General features: G+C 48.4%; 2 protein-coding genes across 8 annotated transcripts; both read left to right on the forward strand.

The window, feature by feature from the left end:
* Positions 1-80: 80 nt before the first annotated feature.
* ELMO2 (engulfment and cell motility 2) lies at positions 81-17,471 on the forward strand. 6 transcript variants are annotated; one of them, XM_050313816.1, is made up of 22 exons: positions 81-229; positions 4,662-4,787; positions 4,922-4,962; positions 5,474-5,546; positions 5,873-5,923; positions 6,395-6,576; positions 7,313-7,412; positions 7,514-7,665; positions 8,970-9,048; positions 9,663-9,701; positions 12,061-12,111; positions 12,445-12,567; positions 13,181-13,315; positions 13,747-13,851; positions 13,933-14,041; positions 14,640-14,776; positions 15,088-15,251; positions 15,333-15,445; positions 15,744-15,851; positions 16,177-16,263; positions 16,585-16,658; positions 17,145-17,471. In XM_050313816.1, the coding sequence occupies exons 2-22, from the start codon at positions 4,710-4,712 to the stop codon at positions 17,343-17,345; spliced, it is 2,202 nt and encodes a 733-aa protein (XP_050169773.1). In that variant the 5' UTR covers positions 81-229; positions 4,662-4,709; the 3' UTR covers positions 17,346-17,471. The 6 variants fall into 6 exon arrangements, with proteins under 6 accessions (XP_050169773.1, XP_050169777.1, XP_050169778.1 ...); XM_050313820.1 differs by having other exon boundaries at positions 9,666-9,701; XM_050313818.1 differs by having other exon boundaries at positions 103-253.
* A 135-nt stretch (positions 17,472-17,606) lies between these two features.
* On the forward strand, positions 17,607-23,150 carry SLC35C2 (solute carrier family 35 member C2). 2 transcript variants are annotated; one of them, XM_050313826.1, is made up of 9 exons: positions 17,607-17,873; positions 17,957-18,107; positions 19,758-19,821; positions 20,044-20,116; positions 20,272-20,440; positions 20,713-20,796; positions 21,128-21,303; positions 22,000-22,129; positions 22,271-23,150. In XM_050313826.1, the coding sequence occupies exons 1-9, from the start codon at positions 17,757-17,759 to the stop codon at positions 22,387-22,389; spliced, it is 1,083 nt and encodes a 360-aa protein (XP_050169783.1). In that variant the 5' UTR covers positions 17,607-17,756; the 3' UTR covers positions 22,390-23,150. The 2 variants fall into 2 exon arrangements, with proteins under 2 accessions (XP_050169783.1, XP_050169784.1); XM_050313827.1 differs by having other exon boundaries at positions 21,128-21,192.
* Positions 23,151-23,465: the final 315 nt, after the last annotated feature.

Raw genomic sequence — 23,465 nt, forward strand, 5'->3', positions numbered from 1 at the left:
GCGGGGCGGCACGGACGCGGCGGGGCGGGCGCTGCGCGGAGCTCCGCGGCCCCGCTGTCGGGGCGGAGGGAGCCGAGCGCGGCCGCCCCAGAGCCCCAGAGCCCCGCGCCGGCCCGAGCGCCCGCCCTGCATGAGCCCCCGCGGCCCCCGGCGCTCGCAGCCGCGCCCCGGGGGCGGCGCTCCGTGGGCTCGGGCAGCCGACGCCAGCCCTCCCGCGGCGGCCCCGCAGGCGAGGAGGGACGGGGGGCGCTCGGTCAGAGGAGCTGGGGAGGCGTCCGACCCGGGGTGCGGTGCGGTGCGGTGCGGTGGGAGGGGGTGCCGCTGGGGGTGGCGGGGCCGGCGGGTCGTACCGCTGCGGGCGGGCTCGGGTCTCCATGTTCTCGTGTTCTCCATGTTATCCATGGGCTCCGCGGTCTCCATGGCAGCGCGGCGGGCGCAGTGACGCGCCCATGGGCGGCGCCGGGGCGGCCGGAGCGCGGAGCGGCCGCGGCGGGACCGGGTGAGCGCGGGCGGGGATGGGGATGCGGATGGCGAGGGGAGGGGATGGGGAGCCGCAGCCGTCGGTGCAGCGCCTCGAACCTCGAGTCTGCTGCCTCCCCAGCCCCTGCTGCCTCCCCCGCCCACCGCCCTGCCCAGGCTCCGGCTCCGGGGGTCGCCCGCCCGTCCCCGCCGCTCCCGCTGCGCATCCCCGGCTGGGCCCGAGGCGCAGCACGGACGGCGCTTTGCAGGGAAAAAAAAAAAAAAAAAGTCGTTTAGCGCCTTAAATCGGGCTTTGGCCCAAGCTTCAGGAGGGGCCGACTCACTGTCGGCTTTCAGCTCACATGACTGATTAAAAATAATTAAAAAAGCAGTTCTCTTTTTGCCTGTTGCTGTCGGTTTCTGTCCTTGCCAAGAGGTGGCCTGTGCCAAGCCGTGTTGGAATGTGCATGACCAGAGCACGTAGGCTTAGTGTTTTACAGCCGTGGAAGGCCTTTGGAGGAATGTGGTATTCCAGAGATGGATTCTGAGCCCTTTGGTTCCTCTAGTGAAGGATGTTTCTTATTGCTTGTTATGTGAAGTACCATAGAAAACTGTGTAGCCCTCGGGTTGGACTCTGCTGCCTACTATTCTTTCTTGCTGCTCGGCCAAGGTGTCTTCTCTACACACCTGTCCAGTTAGTCCTCCTGCCAGCGTCACTTCCACCTTTCCCTTGGCCTGTTGGCTCCATCTGGGGACTCTCTGAGATCTGACTGGGGGTGTTTTGTTGCATCTACAGGTTTCAAAAACTGCATCTATTTGCTTGTTGACTGGGTGATTCTACCAGGCAGCTTTTCTTTTTCAGAGAATGTTCTTTCATCCTCCTCATTTTCATTCTGTGTGCAGCACACTTTGTTCTCTATCTGTAATGAAAAGAAGATTGAGTTTGTGAATAGGGAAGTTCTGCTTAAAATACTCCAGTTGTTTTAGCTTGCAGCTTCTCAGAAGTCTCTTGAATAGTGTGGTTTTAGGGATTGTGCTGATTTCTTGCCCTGCAGCTACCCCTGCACCACTGCTTTGTATGACAGAGCTCACTCTGCAGAAGCAGAGGGAATTAATTTTTGATGGATTTCAGCTTGGCTGCTGTCTCCCTGTATAAAACTGTGGGAATTGTTTACATGCTGTTGTTGTAAAGAATGTGCTGGGAGAGACCCATAAGTAACTAATAATCACAGTTATGCAAAATCACAGTCTGGGCTTCACTAGAGAGATTCTGAACAGTCGTTTTATCAGCTCTATCACTATTGCACTGCAAAATATCCAGTGTAAAACTGAACATCTGACGCTTCCCTTGTCTGCAGACATGCACTGAAATCTTCTCAAAGCATGTTTTTGGCAGACAACCTGGTGCTAAGAGGCTGACCTGAAGTACCCTTTGTATTCATAGTCCACTCTTGATTTCCTCTTCTGGAAATCTGCTTCTGCTGAGCCACTGACCCGTGTAGGTCCTTCAAAGGATTGTTTGACCCAGACTGTTTGAAGAGTTTTCTACCTTTTTTAATTTTTAATTCTAACTTCTCTGGGTTCTACTCATTCAATTCCTCTCGGTCTTCAAATCTCTGCCTTAGGAGAGAGATCTGTGGTATCTGTTCCCTGGTGCTGCTGCTGTGCAAAGAAACAGTCTTTAAGCTCCATTTCTTTCACTGTGTATTTGCTGTGCCTTGAATACTGATTGGAACATGGTTGCCAGTCGTGAGTGGGTGCTCATTTATGGAAGAAATTTGGGGCAGAAATAGTCTTGGAGATCATGGCGAATTGCTTTGCGTTTGGATGCAGCTGAGAGCTTTTTTTTTGAGATACCAAGGGAGTGCAACACAGCTTGGTTGGTCCCTGTTTTCAGTGGTGAGGATATCAGGGAAGCTGCAGGTGGGGAGCATGGATTCTAGGAGCTGTGGGCCAACCTCTGCAGCACGTTTTTGATGAAAGAGGACATTTATGTGACATTTAGGGACATGTTTTAGTGGTGGACTGGGCGGTGTGAGGGCTACGCTTGGACTTGGTAACATTTAGGGTCTTTTCCAGCCTAAATGATTCTGTGATTTCTCTGGAATTTCCCATAATATCAGTGTTTCTGTTTTAATGGGCACTTCCTCTCTCTGAATGAGGAGTGGTTTTTTGCATGGAAAAAGACAAGTTAGAGATTTGCAAAGCAACTACCTGTAGTAATCTGTGTGTCTGTTTTGGCATATAAAGTACTATATTTCCTTTTACTGTTCAGTAGCACCTTGCAGTGTAAGTCATGGTGCAAATAAAAGGCTGTGACTGTACTGCAAGAGGCTGAAGGGAGAAGTGGTAATTAGATGCTAATTACTTGTGGGTACATTAGTTTAAAAGTTGCAAATTCAGTTCTCAATACTCCAGGAAGTAATCTTTGAGCCTTGTCTCTTCACTGGGTATTTGCCTTGCCTTGAACACTGAATGGGTTTGACGTTTTCTAATTGCAAATTGGCTCACTCGTGGGAGCAGTAATTACCTGTTCAGTTATTACAAGCCAGTCTAGTTAGTGGAGAAGGTGTGTGTGTGCTTCTGCACAGGACTAAGGTTTCTCAGGCTTGTCAGATTTGGGCCATCATAGGCTTTAATTGCAGAATGGGGAGCAGTGAGTAGAAATCACCCACCTTTTGGGAACTGCCTGTCTGTTTCTGGATCTAATCCATGGAAACCTGTGTATCCTGCAGATCTGGGGGTGTCATACAAATTGGGCACTTCGGGGAGTACGTACAGAACTACTGATTGTGTGCCAGTAATTGCCAATGTATACTTAAAGATTTAGTTGATCTATTGCTGCAAAAGACATTTGAAGGATTAAATTATTTTAATTTTATCTTAGTCTGTGTGTAATTTGGGGAAAAGGAAGTGAGGAGGACTGATTCATATTTTTCTGTTGGGTTCATCTGCCTTATTGCAAGACAGCAGGGTTGTGTAAGCTCTGATTTCTTATGTCTGCTGCTGTGGAGTGCATTGGTTCAGCAGGCTTTCTTGGTTCTGCCTTGTCTCTGTATTACACTGTACTTGAATGCTAGAGAGAGTATTTTTGGATCAGGAGGGACTCTTCTGACATGCCATGCTTGGCACACTTTTCCTGTCCTCAGACATATTGACCACTGATTTGTGAACAGGCTGAAGAAAACTGGTATGAGTAATCTTGCATTGGATACCCCAGTAGTAAGTGCTGAACAGGGGGCTTCAGCCTTCTAAATATATCTGGGTTCAAAGCTTTCCTGTCTTTGTGAAGGTTCCTCAGTGCTTTGCTCTGCTTATGCATTGAGGCAAGGTACAGTTCTTGGTCCTGGTTCCTTATGCTTTATTGCCTGAATTCCTACTTTACTTTGGAGAACAGAAGATGCACTGCGTCAGGATGAGCGTGGAATAAAGGAGTAGAGCCTAAATTATGGATTGTAATGGATGGGAAAATAGCACCAGCAGCTCTGTATGTGTTCAGGGTTAGAGGCCCCTTGAGAACATATTTGCTGCAAGTTCACATCTCTGATAGCAAAGAGTAAATTGTCTGTTTCTGTCTTGGAATGAGAGAATAGAGAGCTGGTAATCAAAATTTGAGAAGAAATCTGTGATAAGACATGCTCATGGGATTTGGAGGTAGCGTTTTCCATAGGACACCATAGGCTCTGTGCTTTCTGTTTGTGAATTAGCCTGGCTCTGTGGGCTGTGGAGGCTTCTTTGAAACACTAATTTAATTGAAGCCCCTTATGAGCAGTCTTCCTTTGTGTGGCCTCACCTTGCCCAACCCACGGGAGGGAGGCTACCTGGACAGTGTGTTTCTGCTCCCACATACTGACAGCAGCCAGGCCTGGGGAGCAATTGCTTTCCTCCCCCTGTAAACTGGCCTGGCAGTACAGATGGTGGTGGGTGGTCGATGGGGCTTTGCTGAGCAGAGGGACCCTCCTTCTCGTGAATGCCCTGCCAAGCTCTCAGAACTATTCTAGATGATGAGGCTGGACGTGCCATTTCACAGTGTGCTGTTTTAGTGTGAGGCCTTGATCCCTGCTACACTGGATGTTTTGTCCCTGTGAGGCCCAGGAAACCATAAGGCTGATCCTGTCTGGTGTTTTGAAGCTTGATGTTAGATCCAATGTAACAAATGAAATAGCTTTCAGAGAGATACTCACTATCCTTTCTCTTCACAGGTGTGGAGGTGTATGCTGTTGTAAAGGCACTTGGAGGAGTCTGGAGCAATGCCACCGCCTTCAGACATTGTGAAAGTGGCTGTTGAGTGGCCGGGTGCCAATGCCCAGCTGCTGGAGATAGATCAGGTGAGACCTGGTAACCAGATGGGGGAGGAAAGGCACCACAGCGTTGATACTGCAATGTGGGAAGCGTAGAAATGGGCAGAATTCCTTTCTGGTTGAGAGGGACATGGCTACTGAGGACTCTCTTTCTGTTCTAGAAAAGGCCTCTTGCATCCATCATCAAGGAGGTCTGTGATGGGTGAGTAGTTCCCTGGGAACCCTCGTGGAGAAAGTCTGTCCCGCTGACAAACCTTGCTGGGGTACCGTGGAAAGTCTCTGCTGCTTGTTAATAATGTGCTGCTGGCACAATCCATGCTGCCTGCTGCCAGTTCTGGCCGTGCCATGGGCTGGGTTTAAATTGTGGAGAAAAGGATCTCCCGGAACACGAGGGCCTTGGGTCTTTATTCCAGTTCTCAGTGTGTGCCTATGTGTGCCCTAGGGTTGGTTTCTCTGGGCATTGGCCCATCCAGCTCTTACTGAAGTGTAGGCCTCCTGAGATGTCCCACAGAGTTGATTTAGAGTAGGCTGGAGTCCCACATTCCCCTCAAGAGCAAGGTGTTTTCTCTCTTCTTCAGGAGACCTAATTTCCCCTGCTAAAGCTTTGCTTGAAAGTTCTTTTGCACCCTCCTGGCATGGAGCTCCATTTCCTAACTGAGGGCCAGAAGAAAGAGGAGGAAGAAGCTTATGTGTCCTTCTTCTTCCTCTGCCAGGTGGTCCCTGCCAAACCCTGAGTACTACACCCTGCGGTATGCTGATGGTCCCCAGCTGTACATCACAGAGCAGGTCAGTGTGAGAGGCAGCAGCCTGCTGGTACCCTGGGGGAGAGTGCAGAATGTCTTGGAACTGTGGATGAAACAACACTGGCACTAATCCTTGAGGGGCAGCGTCTCTGGTCTCAGTCTTGAATGGTGTCATTCAGCTGAGGAGCCTTGCACTTCTCCCTTTGCATGCCCATGGGTGTGGGGGCTCAGCATCTCAATTCCAGTGCCCTCAGTGGGGTTGTGTGATGTAAGAACTCCTTTACTCATGCATACAGATGTGCACTGCAGATCCAACTGCTTTCTTTCCCCCCAGCTTTTCCACGGTTTAAAGTCTGTGTTTTCTTTCAGACTCGCTGTGACATCAAGAATGGAACCATCCTACAGCTGGCAGTCTCCCCGGTAAATGCTTCCTCACATCCTTCATTCTCAGGAACTGTCCATGGAAGACAGGCTGTTTCTTGCCTCTTGGCTCTTCTCTCTCCTCCCCAAATTGCAGGGGGATTCCCTTCATTCTGCCCAATGAGGCAGATCCATGTCTGAGAAATCCTATGGAATGTCTTGTGGATATACAAAATGTTCTTGTGCTTCTCTTTGAATCTGAGACTTTCTTTTAATATTGTATTTCTTTAATGGTGTTGCTCTAACTTGTAAAATAGCATTTTGCTCACCTCCTGCTGGGCTGTAACTGTTGCTGAGTGCAGTCTGTCTTAGCTGACTGCTGCTACTGAATTTCTGTTTGCTGGTGTCTCTCTACCCTGGCTCTGCTCTCTCTGCCCATCCACGGCCTCCTGACAGAACGCTGATGCTGGTCTCAGAACTCAGGCTGCAGGTAACTGGTCTGTAACTGGCACCATCCCTCTTCCCTGCCAGTCTAGGGCAGCTCGCCAGCTGATGGAGAGGATCCAGTCCCACAGCATGGAAGCACGACTGGATGCCATGAAGGAACTGGCCAAACTTTCGGCGGACGTGACCTTTGCCACGGAGTTCATCAACATGGAAGGGATCACGGTGCTGACACGGCTCGTGGAGAGCGGGACCAAGCTGCTGTCCCAGTAAGTCTCCTCTCCTCCAGGGCTCTGAAACAGAGGGCCCCAAATAAGGGGCTAGTTTTGCTTGCTGAAGTGGCATAAAGCTACTCACCTCACAGCAAAGTTGAACTGTTTAAACAAAGTTGTTCTTGTCCTTGGCTAAACCTCGTGAGGCAGAAGGAGTGGCTTGGCCAGTGGTGGCTCTTCCTGGAGCTGCCTGGCACTGGCTGTGTCTGGCATGGGGCAGCCTCAGCCTCTCCTCCCAGAGGCTGCCCTGCATTTCTTGCAATTCCTGCATTTTTTGCAATCTTTACCATTCTGTCTTGTGGTTATATTCTAAATTTTCCACAGTTCATGCTGTGGTCTTATTTTATTTCAAGTCAGGATCCCAATATTTAGGGAAGGACAATTAATTTTCCTTTGTTTCTCTCTGATGTTAAAACACGCTTGTTCCTTTTAATAGCCAAGTGCTGATGCAGGTTGTTGCAAGTCTCTGGTGGCAGGACTAGGGACTTATTGTTGCTATTTTTAATTTGTGCCTGTCATCAGGAAAAATAAAATGTCTTTCTACAGTGTATTTCTACAGAACAGTAAAATTGTCTGCATAAATGCATATACTTTATTGCTCCTCCAGGTGCAAAACTGTAGCCTGTTTTATTAAAAGGGGGTGACATTTTTCTCTTACCCAGCTTATTCAGCTTGGACAGGCTTTTTTCCTTGCTGCCAGATCTCTTTGTAACCACATTCTTCGTTTTCTCAGTTACAGTGAAATGTTGGCTTTCACCCTGACTGCCTTCTTGGAGCTCATGGACCACGGCATTGTCTCCTGGGACATGGTCTCAATCACCTTCATCAAACAGGTGAGTTTGGGTGGAGGGGGTGAGTGGATACTCTTTCTTTTCATGCTTTAAGGCAGCTTCCAGGAAGAGCAAAATGACTGTGCTGGTCCATCTGTCTGTAGATCGCAGGGTACGTGAGCCAGCCCATGGTGGACGTGTCCATCCTCCAGCGGTCCCTGGCCATCCTGGAGAGCATGGTGCTCAACAGTCAGACTCTGTACCAGAAGATTGCAGAGGAGATCACCGTGGGGCAGCTCATTTCCCACCTGCAAGTGTGAGTGTCCACCAAGCAACAGTGTGATTTGTCGCAATTTTATTGTGTATAATATAATATTAAGTATTACCGATGTGACACCTTCCTTGAACTTTGACATTTCTAATGGATTTGAAAAAAAAAAAAAATCCTAGAAAAATATGTTCTGTGTTCTGGAAGCACTTGGGGACGTGAGTATATGTCTTGAACAAAGATGTTCTGCTTAAACAACTGCACAGGTGTGTTCTGTGTTAGAACCAAACCTGTGTTTGGCTAAAAACAATTTCCCAAACCATCTGCATCCAGTCATCTGCCACCTTCACCCCTCTTCAAATTGTCTCCACTAGAATCTAAGAACTCATCTTCTTCTGGGTTTTGTCCTGCATATTAAGGAAGAAAACAATTGCTTTTCTTGCTTGAAGGGGAAAAAAAAAAAATCCTTTCATCTCCTTCTTCTCAACAAACTGACAAACCGACAAATCAATATCTGTCTCTTAGGGCTGTTTGTCTAGGACAGCTCTACTCTTCCATAAAAGAAAAAGAAGCATGTAATTGTCAGAGCTTTGAGTAGGTTGGTTATTTTTTTCTCAAGCCTTTTAATTCTGCAAATGTGGAAAAGCACTAATTGTGGATATGACGGATATTCCTTAATCAGTGAGTAGTTTAACAACATGATAGGGCAAACAGGGTACTGCATCAGTGTCACTTTGGGCTCATACAGCCTTAAGGTGAGGGTGGAAGGGTGTGATTGGCATTTGGAAGCTTCTTGCTGTGATGTTTTCAACATCACAAGTGCAGCCACGTGCTGTTTGTGGTCTAGAAAGGGAATAAGGACCCTTTACCTGAAGAAGCTCTTCAGTAAAAATAAGAAGTGGGGGGTTGGGCCAAACTATTGAGGTTGGAAGGCAAAGCTGTAAAGAGAGGTGTGATTTCCCCTTAGTTCCATTTGCACTTGGTGGCTTCCCTTGGCACAGAGGAGAAAAATTACTTGCTCCTTACAGGTTTCAAGCTGCATCCATGTAACAGACTGCAGTGTAATGAGGTTTTACAGAGACAGTTCCAGCACTGGAAACAAGCTGTGGTGGTGCTGGGCTGCAGTCTGCTCTGTCTCCTGGTTAATGGACCCAGCAGACAGAAATTTCTGTCAGCTTTTTGCAAGCCTTGGGAAGGGTTGGACATCATGAACGTAGATTACATGAGTCCTGCTTGTTTGTTGAAATGCAGGACAGCTGTAATCAGTGTTCTCATGGTGCAGGCAGAGCACCAAGCTGTAATGTTCTGTACTGCCTGTTCTCTTATGATCCTCCCTTTCTTTCTTTGTGCAGCTCAAACCAAGAGATTCAGACATATGCCATTGCTCTGATCAATGCCCTCTTCCTGAAGGCACCTGAGGACAAGAGACAGGTTTGTTCTGGCCTTTTGGCTTTAAACCTGAATAATGGTTGCTGGCCGTTTGCTTTATGCCTCAGAAATCATATTGTCTGGGCAAGGTAGAGCTCAGACCTTGCCAAGAACTTATGTGGCTGTTTCAGTATGGCAACACTGGAGAAAAAGTACCATCCCATTAATAATGTGTCCTGGAGCACACATCTCTATCTAGGAGATGCTCAGAAAGGATTTTGAAAGACCTTGAGAGAATAGAAGGTAATCCTCCAGACAGCAGGGGAAAATTCCCTAAGAAAGTTAATTGTGTATGGGAGAGGTAGGCTGGGTAGAGTCCTTGGGTTTGTATGTGCTTCCAAAACAGACACCACATCTCTCCCTCCCCGCCAAAGGGGACCTTCTTGAAGTCACAGGGGGATATTCCTGCTGGCAAATGTGAGAAATGAATCACCCGTCCTGCTCTGAGGAAACCCCCAAGGTCCCAGCTACGTGCAAGATGTGCATACGTGTGTATTGTGTAGCTTTGCTGTGTTGAGCCTTCCTTCTCCAGTGCCCCGTTTGTGCCTCGTTTCTGGACTCTGAGCTAAATCCTGTCTGCTTCTCTTTGTGCCTTTTTTTTTTTTGCTTTCTGCCAGCAGGACAAGCTGCTTAACCCTCTAGACCTGCCCATCACTGTAAGTAACTCGAGCCTGGGGGCTGGTCATGCGGAGCTGTAGGCTGTGTTAGCTTCCCTCCAGCTGTGCCTCCTTGTATCCCAGGGGAGATGCACCCAGGCTTCAGAGAGGGGATGAGCCTAGGGAGAAGGGTGGGGATATCTACTCAGACTGTGGAGGGGAAAAGAATCAGTAGCAGGAGAAACCTTGAATGACTTACTGTGAAAACAAGATCATACAGATGATCGTAAAAGGGAACTGGTGACTGATCAGGTGAACCAGTGGTAAAACTGGAAGCAGTTCTTTAGCAATCTGAGTCTCTTTTAACTTTTTATACCCCAAATCTCAATGACAGTTTTATATCCAGCTGTGTCCTTGTAAAGATAGAGCTGTTGTTTGTCTGTGAAGAGCAGTCACAAAATCTGTTGCTGACTGGGGGCTAGAGCATAAATTCTGCCTGATCTGTGACTTCTCCCTCATGGGAATTGTAGTATGTTTTTTACCCTGTGCTATCTCCATGGAAATCACCACTCTTGTTAAGAGGTTGATTTGCAGCCTTCTGTATCTTGAGGTTCTGGTACATTTTTTAGATTTTCTGAGTGGCACAGAGGATGTTCCACTTTTGCCAGGATGCAGCCCCTTCAGAGGGGAACCTGCTGTCTCAATAAATGTTACATAATTTCTAAAATTAATAGATATGCATAACACAAGAAAATAAGAAAAATCATACTCATCTATTGGTAAGTCAGCCAAGATACAAGCAAACAAGCAGCAAAGTGGGCCCTGTTGGACTCTCAGCAGAACATAGACCCCTTGGCAGTAGTTAGACTGTGTGTGTGTACTCATGCTTCTTTCTATGCTGTTTAGAATTGTTTAATTGTCTTTTTGTCTTTCCCCCTTTTTTATCTGCTTCAGTCACTTGTTACTTCATCCCATGTACAAACTAATTCCTTCAGAGTAAGGATTCCTTGTGCCACATGCGTGAACAAATCCCAGCAGCAGGCTGCTCTCAGTGCTACATCTCACAAATTGTAGTAAAAAATAATGACTCAGAGGGCAGTGTGTTATCTCTGAAAGCTCTCCTATTTCATCTAGATACTTCATAGATATCTTCCACTCAAGCACTGACTCACTTTGCTTGTCACACAAATGCCGCTGAACGTGCAGCCATCACAGCTTGGCTGCCAGTCAGTGTTATCACTGTCTTGGCTTAGGAGGTTTCTGTCTGGATCAAAAGTGATAATAGGAACTTGGAAAAAGGTTAATGCACACATTTGACCAGACTTTTTATAGTCTGTCAGGAGCAGGGTTGATATGAGCAGTTGGAGCAGTCTTGGATTGCTCAGAATGCGCAGCTGATTGAATGCAATTGTCTGAGACTCCACATCTGCTCCCAACTCTCAATCTGCACTGCAGAGGAATGCGAAGAGATCTCTGACTGTCAGATCTTTTGGACCTCTTCCAGATGATATAATGCCCAACAGATTTTTCTTACCCAAAGACTTTGCTTGCAGCAGCAAACTCGTGATAACGTTCCCATTTGACATTAGCACTTGTGCCACTCTCCTTGCAGGTGTAATGAGATCCCTGCTATGTTAGAAAGTGCATCTCCACAATTTACAAGGGAAGCACAGGTTAGGTTTTTGGAGGTGCATGTGTAATTGGTGCTGGAACTGAAGGCATCTCGCATCTGCTGTGACTGTTTGTCATCATTACTCCATGGCTGGGAAACCCTCCTCACCTGGGGAGGGAAGCCATGCAGTAAAGAGGGAAAGTGGAAGCTTTCCTGTAAGCATGAAAATTACTACCCTGCATTTTTCTAAACTGAAATAAATGCTTCTGCAAATTGTGCTTAAACTGACTTCTGAACATGTCTTTAGGAACTGGGACAAAGGAAATGTAAATGTCAGAGCGGGAGGAGATGTGAAACCTGCATCCTCTAGCCCTTGTTCTCCCGGGTGTACCTTGGTGCAGAAAGCTGTGAAATGCTAATTGGAGGAACCTCTTGTAGATGACAGATTTTTCCTGGGCAACCCACAGTATGCTCCCTGCTGCCATACCTGAAGTATCCTTAGATGTCCAACGTTAAGCTGAATTTGCTTCTGTGCTTTGACCACAGCAGTGCCTTTCTCCACATTGATGTTTTGTAGGGGAGCCATCTCTGAGTTGTGCCATGGTAAAGATGACCGTTGCATCCCAACCTGGTGCTTGCTTTGTGGTGAGAGGCCATGCTAAATTGACAGTCTGTAGTAGAAGCACTTTGTTGTGTGCCAGTGCTATCTCCAGTCCATAGGCTTATTTCATTCTCTCCTTCCTGCACAATGTGGGCCTTTTGTTTTTTATTTCACTCACGTTATTTCATCTCTAAATTCCACAACAGGAAATGGCTAATGCATTTGCCCAGAAGCACCTGAGGTCTATAATCCTGAATGTAAGTATGTCTGGAATAACACAGTGCTTCCTAAAGTTCCCTCAGTAGAGGTGTTTCCCTTGTGCATAGTGTAAATTCACCTGTCCTCAGGGCACTTGCTGAAAAGTGACTCTTTCAAAGGTGAAGCTGGGGTCACTTGTTCAAAAGGGAGTTATCAGGATGCTACTTTCAGCTGTTACAGAGCATTATCATTATGCTTCTGGTGGAATATGGAGGTTAAACAGCTGAACCTTCACACAGAGAGATGGGCATCTAGCCTGGCATATGCCTAGAGCTACTACCTAAGTGTTTATTCGTACTCCCTTCATTTCTACCCTGTCTGTTATTTTGCAGCATGTGATCAGAGGAAACCGCCCCATTAAAACAGAAATGGCCCATCAGCTGTACGTGCTGCAGGTCCTGACCTTTAATCTGCTGGAAGAGAGAATGATGACCAAGATGGATCCCAATGATCAGGTGACTGTTAGAGCTGAGTAAGATCTGATGGAATAGGATGTACAGGGGGCCTTTATTCCCAAGCTCCTTTAGCTCTCTAAAATTTGCAGTAGGTGGTGCATATGGTTTCAAAACCACCCCTCACCTTGTAGTCCCTGAGATCAGGGTATGCTCGTGATTATCCTGCTGCTGGCTGTGGGATTTTGAGATGTAAGTGGTCACTGGAAGCCATATGCTCCTTTCTTGGCCAGTGTGATGCCAGCTGTCAAAAACTGATTACTCCCCCTCTATGGAGGGCACATCATCTGATCCATTTCTTTGCAGCATATGAGGAAAATGGGCATTTTGAAGGTGTCTGTTGCTCAGTCCTTAGGAGCATCGCAGTCTTTAGTGAGAAATGCCTTGGCATTATCTGAAAGCCTAGAAATTGCCAACAAATACTTTGCCTTACTCCAGTGGACTGAAACTTGCAGATTTGAAATGCGTTGCCTCTCGTTTAGTGCGAATGACCTTGGGCATTTTTCTGTATTTCATTGTTCGGGCTCTGAAAGGAGTGGTAGTTCTGTGCATTGTGTGAAAATACTGCCCCAGGGATTGATCAGGTTGCCATTTCCCTGCCCCCTCTGTCTTTCAGGCACAGAGAGACATCATATTTGAGTTGAGAAGAATCGCATTCGATGCAGAGTCCGACAGCAACAGCGTCCCGGGCAGCGGAACAGAGAAACGCAAAGCCATGTACACCAAGGACTACAAGATGCTGGGATTCACTGTATGCATCTAGAGAGAGTGCTGGCTCTAAACCATGTGAAGGCAATCTGAACAATCTCCATTGGAGCTGTGGGGAAATAAGGAACAGGAATAGCCGTTTGCTTTATCAAACTTCTGCGTCTGAGTTTAGAAATTCAGCTACACTCAGGCTCCCAGGGAAGGCTTATGAACTTGCTGATTGGTTAAATGCCAGGGTTTATTGAGCACATTCTGTGGAGGTATTTGCTTACCACACGCACCTATTCTATGAGGAACGTGGCATCAGCCTCTCTTCTAGAAAGTTTGGATAGCATTGTCATCCAGGGTTACCTCTTGGATAGATGTGAGGGAGTGCTTGATGGGCAGGCAGTTGTGAAATTCATTCAGAAAATGTTCTCACGCAATTTCTTTGAGCTAATTTGTTTGTATTCTTTCTACGCATTCTTTTCACAGAACCACATCAATCCAGCCATGGATTTTACTCAGACTCCTCCAGGGATGTTGGCACTGGACAACATGCTCTATTTGGCCAAATTTCATCAGGACACCTATATCAGGGTGAGTGAAGCTGCTGCTTTTTACAGATGCCAACACCTCAGCAGGTCCTCTTATTGCGTGTGTGGCACCTTCTTCTTGTAGATTGTTCTGGAGAACAGCAGTCGAGAAGATAAGCACGAGTGTCCCTTTGGGCGCAGTGCCATTGAACTTACCAGGATGCTTTGTGAGATCTTGCAGGTTGGGGAACTCCGTAAGTACCATTTATTTCCCAGCTTTACAGATTGCTGGGCTGATGCTTCTGGAAGTAGCTTTACAGGCTGACCAGCGTTCACAAGCATTTGAACCTTGATCTTACATCTGTCCTGTAGGGAAAGGGGCAGCTTGTTGGTGTCTCAGTGTCAAAATGAAGTGAGAAATTTCGTGTTTGTGTTCTCTGGTTCTCCTGAAAAATGGACACAAGCAGAAAGTTTCAACTTCCTGAAACTTCAGTAGGGTGCTGTATAAAAAAAATAGTCTAGAAACCATCGTGAACTTGAGAAAAGTTTATTAGTGCTGCCAGTCTCAACAGAGTATTCCTAGAAAATTAACCACTGTAAGAAATTCTGCCAGAGGAAGGTGGGAAATGTTGCAAGCAGTCATTTTTGGGGAGTAGGATGAAAAGGGTACATGAATCACAGAGGTTTGCGTGGTGAAGCACAGGGATAGTTGCTGTTCCCAATAAACTGTCTTAATCTCTGGGAGTAAGTACTGTTGTACACCATCAGGAATCTCACTGTAGTGGATTTTAGTTACCCTTAGTACCTTTTGTACAAAATGCTCACATGGCTGTGGTTTGTTTCTTTCTGAAGCCAATGAAGGCCGGAATGACTATCACCCCATGTTTTTCACCCATGACCGTGCATTTGAGGAACTATTTGCCATCTGCATCCAGCTGCTGAACAAGACCTGGAAAGAAATGAGGGCGACAGCAGAAGATTTTAATAAGGTCAGGGTGGAGAAGAGATATTTTTGTAAAGTCTTTTGCAGATCAGCAGGTGTTCACTCAGCTTGTACAATTCATTAAAGGGTAGGGCACAGAAGATGTGACAGGGCATTGATGTGGGCTGTAAGGGGGATGGCCCGATTTTTATCTAGTGTGACCTGAGGTCATTTTTGGTGGTTCTTCATCTTCAGAGTCACTGTGTTGATACTCCTGGCCCCACTTATCCCGTGTCAGTTCTGAGCTGTGGCCTGGTTCTCTGATGCCAGTAAGCAGCAAGAACGTGACTTGCTCTTCCCTCTGCCCCACCTCTTTAGGTTATGCAGGTTGTGAGGGAACAGATCACACGGGCTCTCCCTTCTAAACCAAACTCCTTGGACCAGTTCAAGAGCAAACTGCGCAGCCTGAGCTATTCAGAGATTCTGCGGCTACGCCAGTCTGAGAGAATGAGCCAAGATGACTTCCAGTCACCTCCTATTGTGTACGTGCCTGACAAAAACACTGCCTTCTGTGCTTGCTGCTTTCTCCACTTCCTGCTTACTCTTCCCTGTTTGATTGCCAGGGAGCTGAGGGAGAAAATCCAGCCTGAGATCTTGGAGCTGATAAAGCAACAGCGCCTGAACAGGCTTTGTGAGGGAAGTAGCTTTCGAAAAATTGGGAACCGCAGAAGACAAGGTAAGGGGACAGTGTCTGCTGCATTTTTTTTCATGTGAAGAACTATAGCAAATAAGATCTAATGAAATAATCCACCAGCAGGCATGTTGCTGAAAGAAAGGCTGGTTACCTGGGCTGTCCATATCAGCCAGTAGTTTGGGATGGCACAGATGTGCATTTCTAAGAGTCCCTCATGAACTAAAGCTGTGCTGAGGAGCTGGGGGAGCAGATGGATTGGGTGGAGAGGCTCTAATGTAGTAACTGTCAGGCTTCCTGTGAATGATCTTGCTCAGCTTACTCTGCTTGGTGTGTGTTCCAGAAAGGTTCTGGTATTGTCGCCTGGCTCTGAATCACAAGGTGCTACACTATGGAGATCTGGAAGATAATGCCCAGGGGGAAGTGACCTTTGAATCTCTACAGGAAAAAAGTAAGTCCTGATTACAGGCTGTGCACTGTTCTGTGCTCTGCTGTCTAGAGGCTGAGTATAATCCTAGATAAAGATGAAAGAGCTGTGGCTGAAACCCTGACTGAGATGATACCAACTTTCAGTCCTTCCCAAATTCTTGAAGTCTTGGAATTGCTTGGTATTTCTTTTTTAACAGCCAACTGCCAGGATGTTACTGGTAATGTGTTTTGGAAAACTGCAGTAATGAGCCAAAAAAACAAACGATCCTCAGTTTGCAAAGACAAAAAAGTTCTGTCTTTTCCTGGTTAGGATTGCTTGCTCAGGAGTTTTACTTTTTCACTGTTAGTTCCAGTTGCAGACATCAAAGCCATTGTCACAGGGAAGGATTGTCCACACATGAAGGAGAAAAGTGCACTGAAACAGAACAAGGCAAGTGCTCTCTTTTTGCCTGTCATCAGTATCTATTTCTGTAGCACTGAAGTCTGAAAGAGAGGAACGGGAGCAAATGGTCTCCCACAATGCAGAGGTGTTGTTTACAAAGCCCATCTCCTATCTGGGCCTTTTCCTAGTATTCCTTTGTGACTCCTGGGAGCTGTGGGCACTGTGTGGTTGGGCTGTAATCTGTTCAGAGTTGTTCACCAACATGGGCAAGTGTACTGAGCTGAGCAAGGCAGCTCCTCTCGGGTTGGCAGGCAGAACGTGCTGTAATGTTTTGTTCAGTTGGTGACTGAAAGATTCTTTTCCATTCAGGAAGTGTTAGAATTGGCCTTCTCCATATTATACGATCCCGATGAGACCCTGAACTTCATTGCACCTAATAAGTATGAGGTAAGAAACACAGTGGTCAAGCAGTAGAATATATAGCAATTAGCTTCAGAGATTAAGCAGAATCAGTTGCTTCTCATTAAAGACTTGAACAGGCTGTCTCCCATTCATTCTTAGAATATGTTGCTGATGCTTAATGTGAATCATTGTTTTTGTAGTTACTTAATTTCCCCTAGTCTGCACTGCTACTGTCTTTCCTTCTATGATGCCTAGAATAGGTTTGCTTTTTCTTTTGTTATGCCACAACAGAAACTCTTGGCCCTTTCCCAGAGCCAGGAGGTTACACTTAACCTCTAGGCTTGAAACTTCCATTGTAAATCTGTGGGCACTGTTTTGGGGTTGGATATGGTTTGTTTTGGTTTTTTTTCCCACCAGTGTTTTCTATTTTGAAGCAGTATAGGAGCATCTCTAATTGTTGCATGGATGGAAAGATTCACCATAACCTCTCATTTATGCCTGCAGTTGTGAATTACCCTTTCTTTCCCACAGTACTGTATCTGGATTGATGGGCTTAACGCTCTCTTGGGGAAGGACATGTCCAGCGAGCTGACCAAGAGCGACCTGGACACGCTGCTGAGCATGGAGATGAAGCTGAGGCTCCTGGACTTGGAGAACATCCAGATCCCCGAAGCGCCGCCGCCGATCCCCAAGGAGCCGAGCAGCTACGACTTCGTGTACCACTACGGCTGAGGCACCGCCGCCGGCACCGCCCGGGGCGCGCTCGGCACCGGCACCGGGACCCGGGGGCGGCCGGGGCGGGGGACCCGGCGCCGCCCGCCTTTTGTATCGGTTCAATAATAACCAGTAGCGCTCCGAGCCGCCGCCGCCTCCGCCTCTTTCCGCCCTGCGCGGAGCGTCAGCGCTGCGCGCCCGCCCCGCTCGGGCACCGTCTGGGCCGCCCGCCCCGCCCGGCAACGTCACCGGCGGCCCCGCTTCCCCCGCCGGCACGGCCCGCTCGGCATCGCGGCCCCTGCCCTGCCCTGCCCTGCCCTGCCCTGCCCCGCCGCGGACCCCTCACCGGCATCCCCCATCCTCCCATCCCCGCTCCCTCCTCGTCCTCCTCCTCCTGCTCGCCGTGGCTGCCGGCGCGGGGCCGGGCGCATGGCGGCGGGGGCGGGCGGCGCGGCCCTGGGGCGGGCGGCGCTGGCGGCGCCGCTGGTGCTGCTCTACTACGGCTTCTCCATCGGCATCACCTTCTACAACAAGTGGCTGATGAAGGTGCCGTGGGGTGGCGGGGCGGGCGGCGCGGGGCGGCGGCGGCGGCGGGGGGGCGGCGGTGACAGCGGCTGTCGGTCCCGCAGAGCTTCCCGTTCCCGCTGCTCGTCACGCTCCTGCACCTGCTGCTCATCTTCGCTCTGGCGGCGCTCGCCCGAGCCCTGGCGCGGTGCCGCTCCGGCCGCCCGCGGGCAGCGCTGTCCTGGGCCGACTGTCTGCGCCGGGCGGCCCCCGCAGGTACGGACGGGACGGGACGGGAGGGGAAAGGGGCCGGGGGCGATGAGTTGTGGGCACACCACAATATGGAAATTAAAAAAAAAGGCGTTAAGCTGTTGGAGAGCGTCCAGAGAGGGGCCACGGGGATGGTGAGAGGTCTGGGATTAAGGCTTATGAGGAGCAGCCGAGGGCGCTTGGCTTGTTCAGCCTGGAGAAGTGGAGACATCGATGTGGTCTTCAGCATCCTCATGAGGGGAAGCAGAGGGGCAAGTACCGATCTTTTCACTCTCGTGAGCAGTGACAGGACTCGAGGAAACAGCACGGAGCTGAGTCAGGGGAGGTTTAGGTTGGATATCAGCAAAAGGCTTTTCACCCAGAGCGTGGCTGGGTACTACAACAGGCTCCCCAGGGAAGTGGTCACAGTACCAAGCCTGTCTGAGTTCAGGAAGCATTTGGACAACGCTGTCAGGCACATGGTGTGACTCTTACGGTGTCCTGTGCAGGGCCAGGAGTTGGACTCTGATCCTGGTGGGTCCCTCCCAACTCAGCACATTCCTGCAGCGCTCTGGCCTCTTCTGGAGCTTTTGTCGTCCTGGGATGGTCAGGGCCGGTCCCCTGGGACAGGGTGAGCCAGGGGCTGCAGCTGTCTCTCCAGACCCTGCTTTTCCCTACCAGGTGCAGGGCAGGTGTAGGTGCTACCTGGAGCTTTATCTTGAGGCGTGCTACCTTCACTGCTCCTTACAAGGAAGTGTTAGTACAGGGAGAGGCCACACAGAACGTATCTTTGTGAAGGAGCCACTGGCACATGAGAACAAACAACGAGAATCTTCTGCAGTACCTCAATAAGTTGTTTCATGTAACATTTTCTCTTCAACATTGGTATCAAGCCATGCATTTATGTTATTTCAGCGGCTTTCTCAGGTTGGAGCTTGGTAGAGAAGCTCATCACACGTGGCACACAGAGCTGTAGCTGAGACCAAGGAGTGAAGCTCCTACTCAGAGCACAGAACTGTAACTACTTCAGCAGTTCTTTGGCTGTATGTTATGTTGGCTCCCACAGAACAGCATCTGGTCTAAGATCTCTGGCAAGGTTTGCAATGCCTTACGTAAAATGCCCCATGGTTTCTGGAAAAATGCTTTCTCCACATCTGCAGCAATATTACTTTTCATCACAGCCTGCCCCTGGATCAGCAAAACTGTTTCCTGTGGTAGGAAACTTATGTACAAGGGATTATAGACGGTAACAAACGCTGCACCAGGGTTAAGGGGGTGTGCTAAGGATTGTTACTTCTTCAGGCTTCTTGCAGTGACCCTCAGACTTACCAGTTACCGTGTTCTGATACATTCAGAAAAGACTTTATGCAAATCTCCTATGGCTTTCAGTCACAGGGAGGGCAAGAGTTATTTCTGGCGTTTTCACAGTCCTTGTTCAGTGAGTGCAGTGCTGAGCCCAATGTAAATCACAGGGAACAAAACAGAAACATAAAGAGCTGAGAATGTCTGAGCTATGTTGGTACTGAAGAGTTAACATGAGGAAAACTTGTGGGTTTTTTTTTTCCCCCTGGTTCTGCTCTGCTCTCTGTATTTGTGGTCAAGTAGCAGGGTTTTGTGGTGGGTTTTTTTAGGCAGTGGAAGACAGTTAACATCAGGATTTTTTCATTGATTCTTTAGCTCTGTCAACTTCATTGGATATTGGGCTGAGTAACTGGAGCTTCCTGTACGTCACTGTCTCCCTGTGAGTACAAACATCACCCTGCCTGGGAACCTCTGGTGGAGTTTGAAAGAGCCTGCTTTGTCAGACTCTGTTTTTTGAATAGGTGTTTGACTCGGTGGGGTCAGCATGCAGGGTCTGATAGCTTGTTGGTAGCAATGTAGAAGAGGGTGATTGGTTTCTAATAGTACTTTGATGGGAAAGACTACACCGGAGGGGACTGACAGTGCATTTTGGTTCTTGCAGCTACACGATGACCAAATCCTCTGCCATTCTCTTCATCCTGCTTTTTTCCCTGCTCTTCAAGCTGGAGGAAATGGTAAGGATGCCACACAATGCTTTATTTAGGGAGAAGGTCAGGCCCAGGGAAACAGGCAGTGCATGTAGAGGAGACATGTAAGCAGAGGGAGAATGCAGTTGTGTGGGTGAATCTGAAAAGCAAGAGGTGTCTGTGTTGTGTTTGATCTCACGCAGAGGGTGACGTTGCTGCTGGTGGTTCTGCTGATCGCCGGGGGACTCTTCATGTTCACCTACAAGTCCACGCAGTTCAACGCCCAGGGGTTCATCCTGGTGCTCTGTGCCTCTTTCCTCGGGGGCATTCGCTGGACTCTCACACAGATCCTCATGCAGAAGGCTGAGCTGGGTACGTAGGGTGGTGGGAAGGGGGGTGGTGGTGCTAGTAGTGGGGAGGGGGATAAGGAGGTGGTAGCCCTTGCTGCAGAAACAAAACATCTCCTGTAAGGGAAGGTGTTTGAAACCTGGGCCAGGGGTTATCTGTTGATGGGTGATGAAGGTGGCTTGGTATCTGCAGCAGCACAGGGTGTGTGTCTGGGAATGGTGCTAATAAAGGCTCTAGGAGCTGTTTTATTCCCTGGCTTGTTGCTACCTGGTCTGTTATTGATTCTCCTCTTTCAGGGCTCCAGAATCCCATTGATATCATGTTTCACCTGCAGCCGCTCATGTTCCTGGGGCTCTTCCCACTCTTTGCTGTGTTTGAGGGTGCGTGAGTTAATTAGAGAAAGCAGGGATAGCTCTATAGAGTGGTTGGGGAGACTGCTTAGCAGTTTGGTATTTGAGATGGTTCATTTAGATAAGTGAACAGCTGTGAACTTTACAAAGTAGTTAGAGATCTGGAATTACCTTATGCTGGCAGATCATTAAAGAGTGCATAGGAATAGTAGCCTGCCACACTTGTGGAAATAAGGGCTGTGAAGAACTGGCTCCACATCCTCCTGATACTGGAATGTGAGCAGCCCACCCCCATCCATCTTGTTGAGAGGAATCCTGGGAGTTGGGAAAGGTATTCTGCTACTCACTGTCTTGTTCCTAGGCCTGCCTTTGTCCATATCAGAGAAGCTCTTCCGTTTCCATGAAGCAGGAATGCTGCTCTCTCTGGTAGGGAAGCTGTTCTTGGGTGGAATTCTTGCCTTTGGTCTAGGCTTTTCTGAGTTCCTCTTGGTTTCCAGAACATCTAGCCTCACCCTTTCCATTGCTGGCATTTTTAAGGTAAGGCATGGTTCCTGTGCTAATACTAGAAGGCAAGTAACTGAGTCATCCCTGTTGGGCCTTATGTGATGGGAACTTCCCTTAGATCCTTAGAAATGATTGTTATTTTTGTTCTCCTTGCACAGGAGCTTGATGCTTTGCCTTTCAGTCTCTGCAGTGAAGTCCCTGACAGCAAAGGGCCAGAGACTAGTGGCTGTTTTGTAAAAAATACCATTAAGTGACCAAAGTTCACTGTGATGTGGGATAGAGTAAAACACGTGGGCCTCGTGAGCGATGGATGGTGCAGAAGGGAGGAGGGGTTAGAAGGGCAGGCTCTTGCATCAGACCTGTGTGTGAACAAACCACTGGTTTGGGCTATCTCTGTAATCTGGTTTGGCACATCCTCCCCTCCTGTTGGGAGTCCAGCACACATAACTTTTGAGCTGAACTCTGACATGTGAAATCTGTCTGATCCAGAAGCTGGAAGATTCCTCTGTAACCAAGCTATGCAGTCAAGATGACTTAAAATCCCACATCCCACTTTGACAGGTTGTTTGTTCCTAGAAACTGTTTTTAGAACTCCATGCGCGTGAAAGAATGCGCTGATGGAAATTAGAGCAGCCTGGCATCTTGATCTGGGCTCCAGCTGTAAAACATGTCGTGCATACCTCCTCAGGTCCTGCCCTGCCACTTGTCACGTTTTTTTTGTTTCCACAGGAAATCTGCATTTTATTCCTCGCCACACATTTGCTGGGAGACCGCCTGAGTCTCCTGAACTGGCTGGGCTTTGCTGTCTGCCTGTCGGGAATCTCCCTCCACGTCGTTCTCAAAGCCCTGAATTCCAAAGGTCATTGTTTTAAGTCGCTCTGTGTTTCTTTGCAGGCTTTCTCGTAGCTTCACTGGGAGTTGGGTCTGGTTCCAGCTCCTTGCCAGCGCCAGGTTTGGTGTGTTCTCCAGGTTTGTCACTAAACAGGCTGTCTGCACACAGGTGACAAAACACTGGAGCCACACAAAGAGGCCAGCTCTGACCCTGACCTGGAGCTGCTGCTGCACCACACTGAGCATGGGGAGAGGGAGGAAGAGGATGTTGAAACCCCACAACAATGACTGAACATGAAGCGCAAAGTCCTTTGCTCTGTTCTTACCAAACCTGCCTGACATCCCTCTAGGAGGAAAGTCCAAAAGTCTCTGTGACCACCCAAAGGAGAGCCAGGGCCTAGTGAGAGAATTCTGCTGCTGTGCTGCAGTGTGGATCTGTAAATGCTGCACAAGAAACAGGCAAAATTCCTTTCACAGGAACTTTGAAGACGAGCCCTGGCTCAGTGGACATAGAATGGCCCATCCAGGAAGCCTGTGAGGGGATCCTGAAGGCTGAATACTGAGAGTGTAGACCATGGGCTGTAGAATGAGTGTGGACATACCTGGACTGCAGGCTGAGTGGTTCAGGGATGATTTTACTGTTGTTTAGGCTTTGGCTTCAAAAGAGAAGGTAGCTGTACCTTCCCCCTCTTTTGGTTTTTTTTTTTAATGTTTCTACAAAGTAGGAACTTCCATCCTGGTGGGAGCAGATGACTGTATAAATCCTTAGACTTGTCCCAGTGAGAGGGACCCTTTGTGCCTGGTGACCTCCATGTTCTGTGTGCACAGTGAGGAGAGAATTAAATGCTGGTATTTGGGACCAATTGAACCTGCCAAATGATGTTGCTTGGAGGGAGGATAGGGATGCAGGAGTACTTGTGGTGCTACAGGCCAAGAGGAGAGAGAGCTGTGTCACAGGAGGCCTAACTCGAGCAATAAGCTTATCAGAAAGTATGTGGGGTTTTGAGAGGGGGATTTTTTTGTTTTTTTAAATAAACTGTTTTTCTGATTCCCTTTTGTCTGTGCACTATGTACCCATGCTTCACCAAGCAGAGGTCATTTGTCTTCTGAACTCCTTTCCTTTTAGAGCTTCACTGACCTTGCTGCTGCATGCCAGATTGTTTTTGAGGCCTGGCACACAAAATGCTTGAAACCTGTGAACAGGATCACTGATCTCTAGAACCAGAACTTCCTGCAACCTCTCATATTTATGCCAGCCAAGAGAGCATACTGACTTGTCTGCCTTCGTGCTCTGTATCCGAGGAAGACTTTTAGTATTGTGGCTTCTGTAAGGATCTTCTCCTTTGCCACACTGGATTGGATCA

This window comes from Myiozetetes cayanensis, unplaced genomic scaffold (assembly GCF_022539395.1).
Source record: "Myiozetetes cayanensis isolate MyiCay16 unplaced genomic scaffold, myiCay2020 scf19, whole genome shotgun sequence".
NCBI lineage: Eukaryota > Metazoa > Chordata > Aves > Passeriformes > Tyrannidae > Myiozetetes > Myiozetetes cayanensis.

Coding starts and splice junctions, on each gene's coding strand:
- SLC35C2 (XM_050313826.1), top strand. CDS start 17,757: ATGGCGGCGGGGGCGGGCGGCGCGGCCCTGGGGCGGGCGGCGCTGGCG. Junction 21,304..21,999: donor CCATTGCTGGCATTTTTAAG/GTAAGGCATGGT, acceptor TTGTTTCCACAG/GAAATCTGCATTTTATTCCT. Junction 22,130..22,270: donor CAAAGCCCTGAATTCCAAAG/GTCATTGTTTTA, acceptor GTCTGCACACAG/GTGACAAAACACTGGAGCCA.
- ELMO2 (XM_050313816.1), top strand. CDS start 4,710: ATGCCACCGCCTTCAGACATTGTGAAAGTGGCTGTTGAGTGGCCGGGT. Junction 6,577..7,312: donor GGGACCAAGCTGCTGTCCCA/GTAAGTCTCCTC, acceptor TCGTTTTCTCAG/TTACAGTGAAATGTTGGCTT. Junction 7,666..8,969: donor CTCATTTCCCACCTGCAAGT/GTGAGTGTCCAC, acceptor TTCTTTGTGCAG/CTCAAACCAAGAGATTCAGA.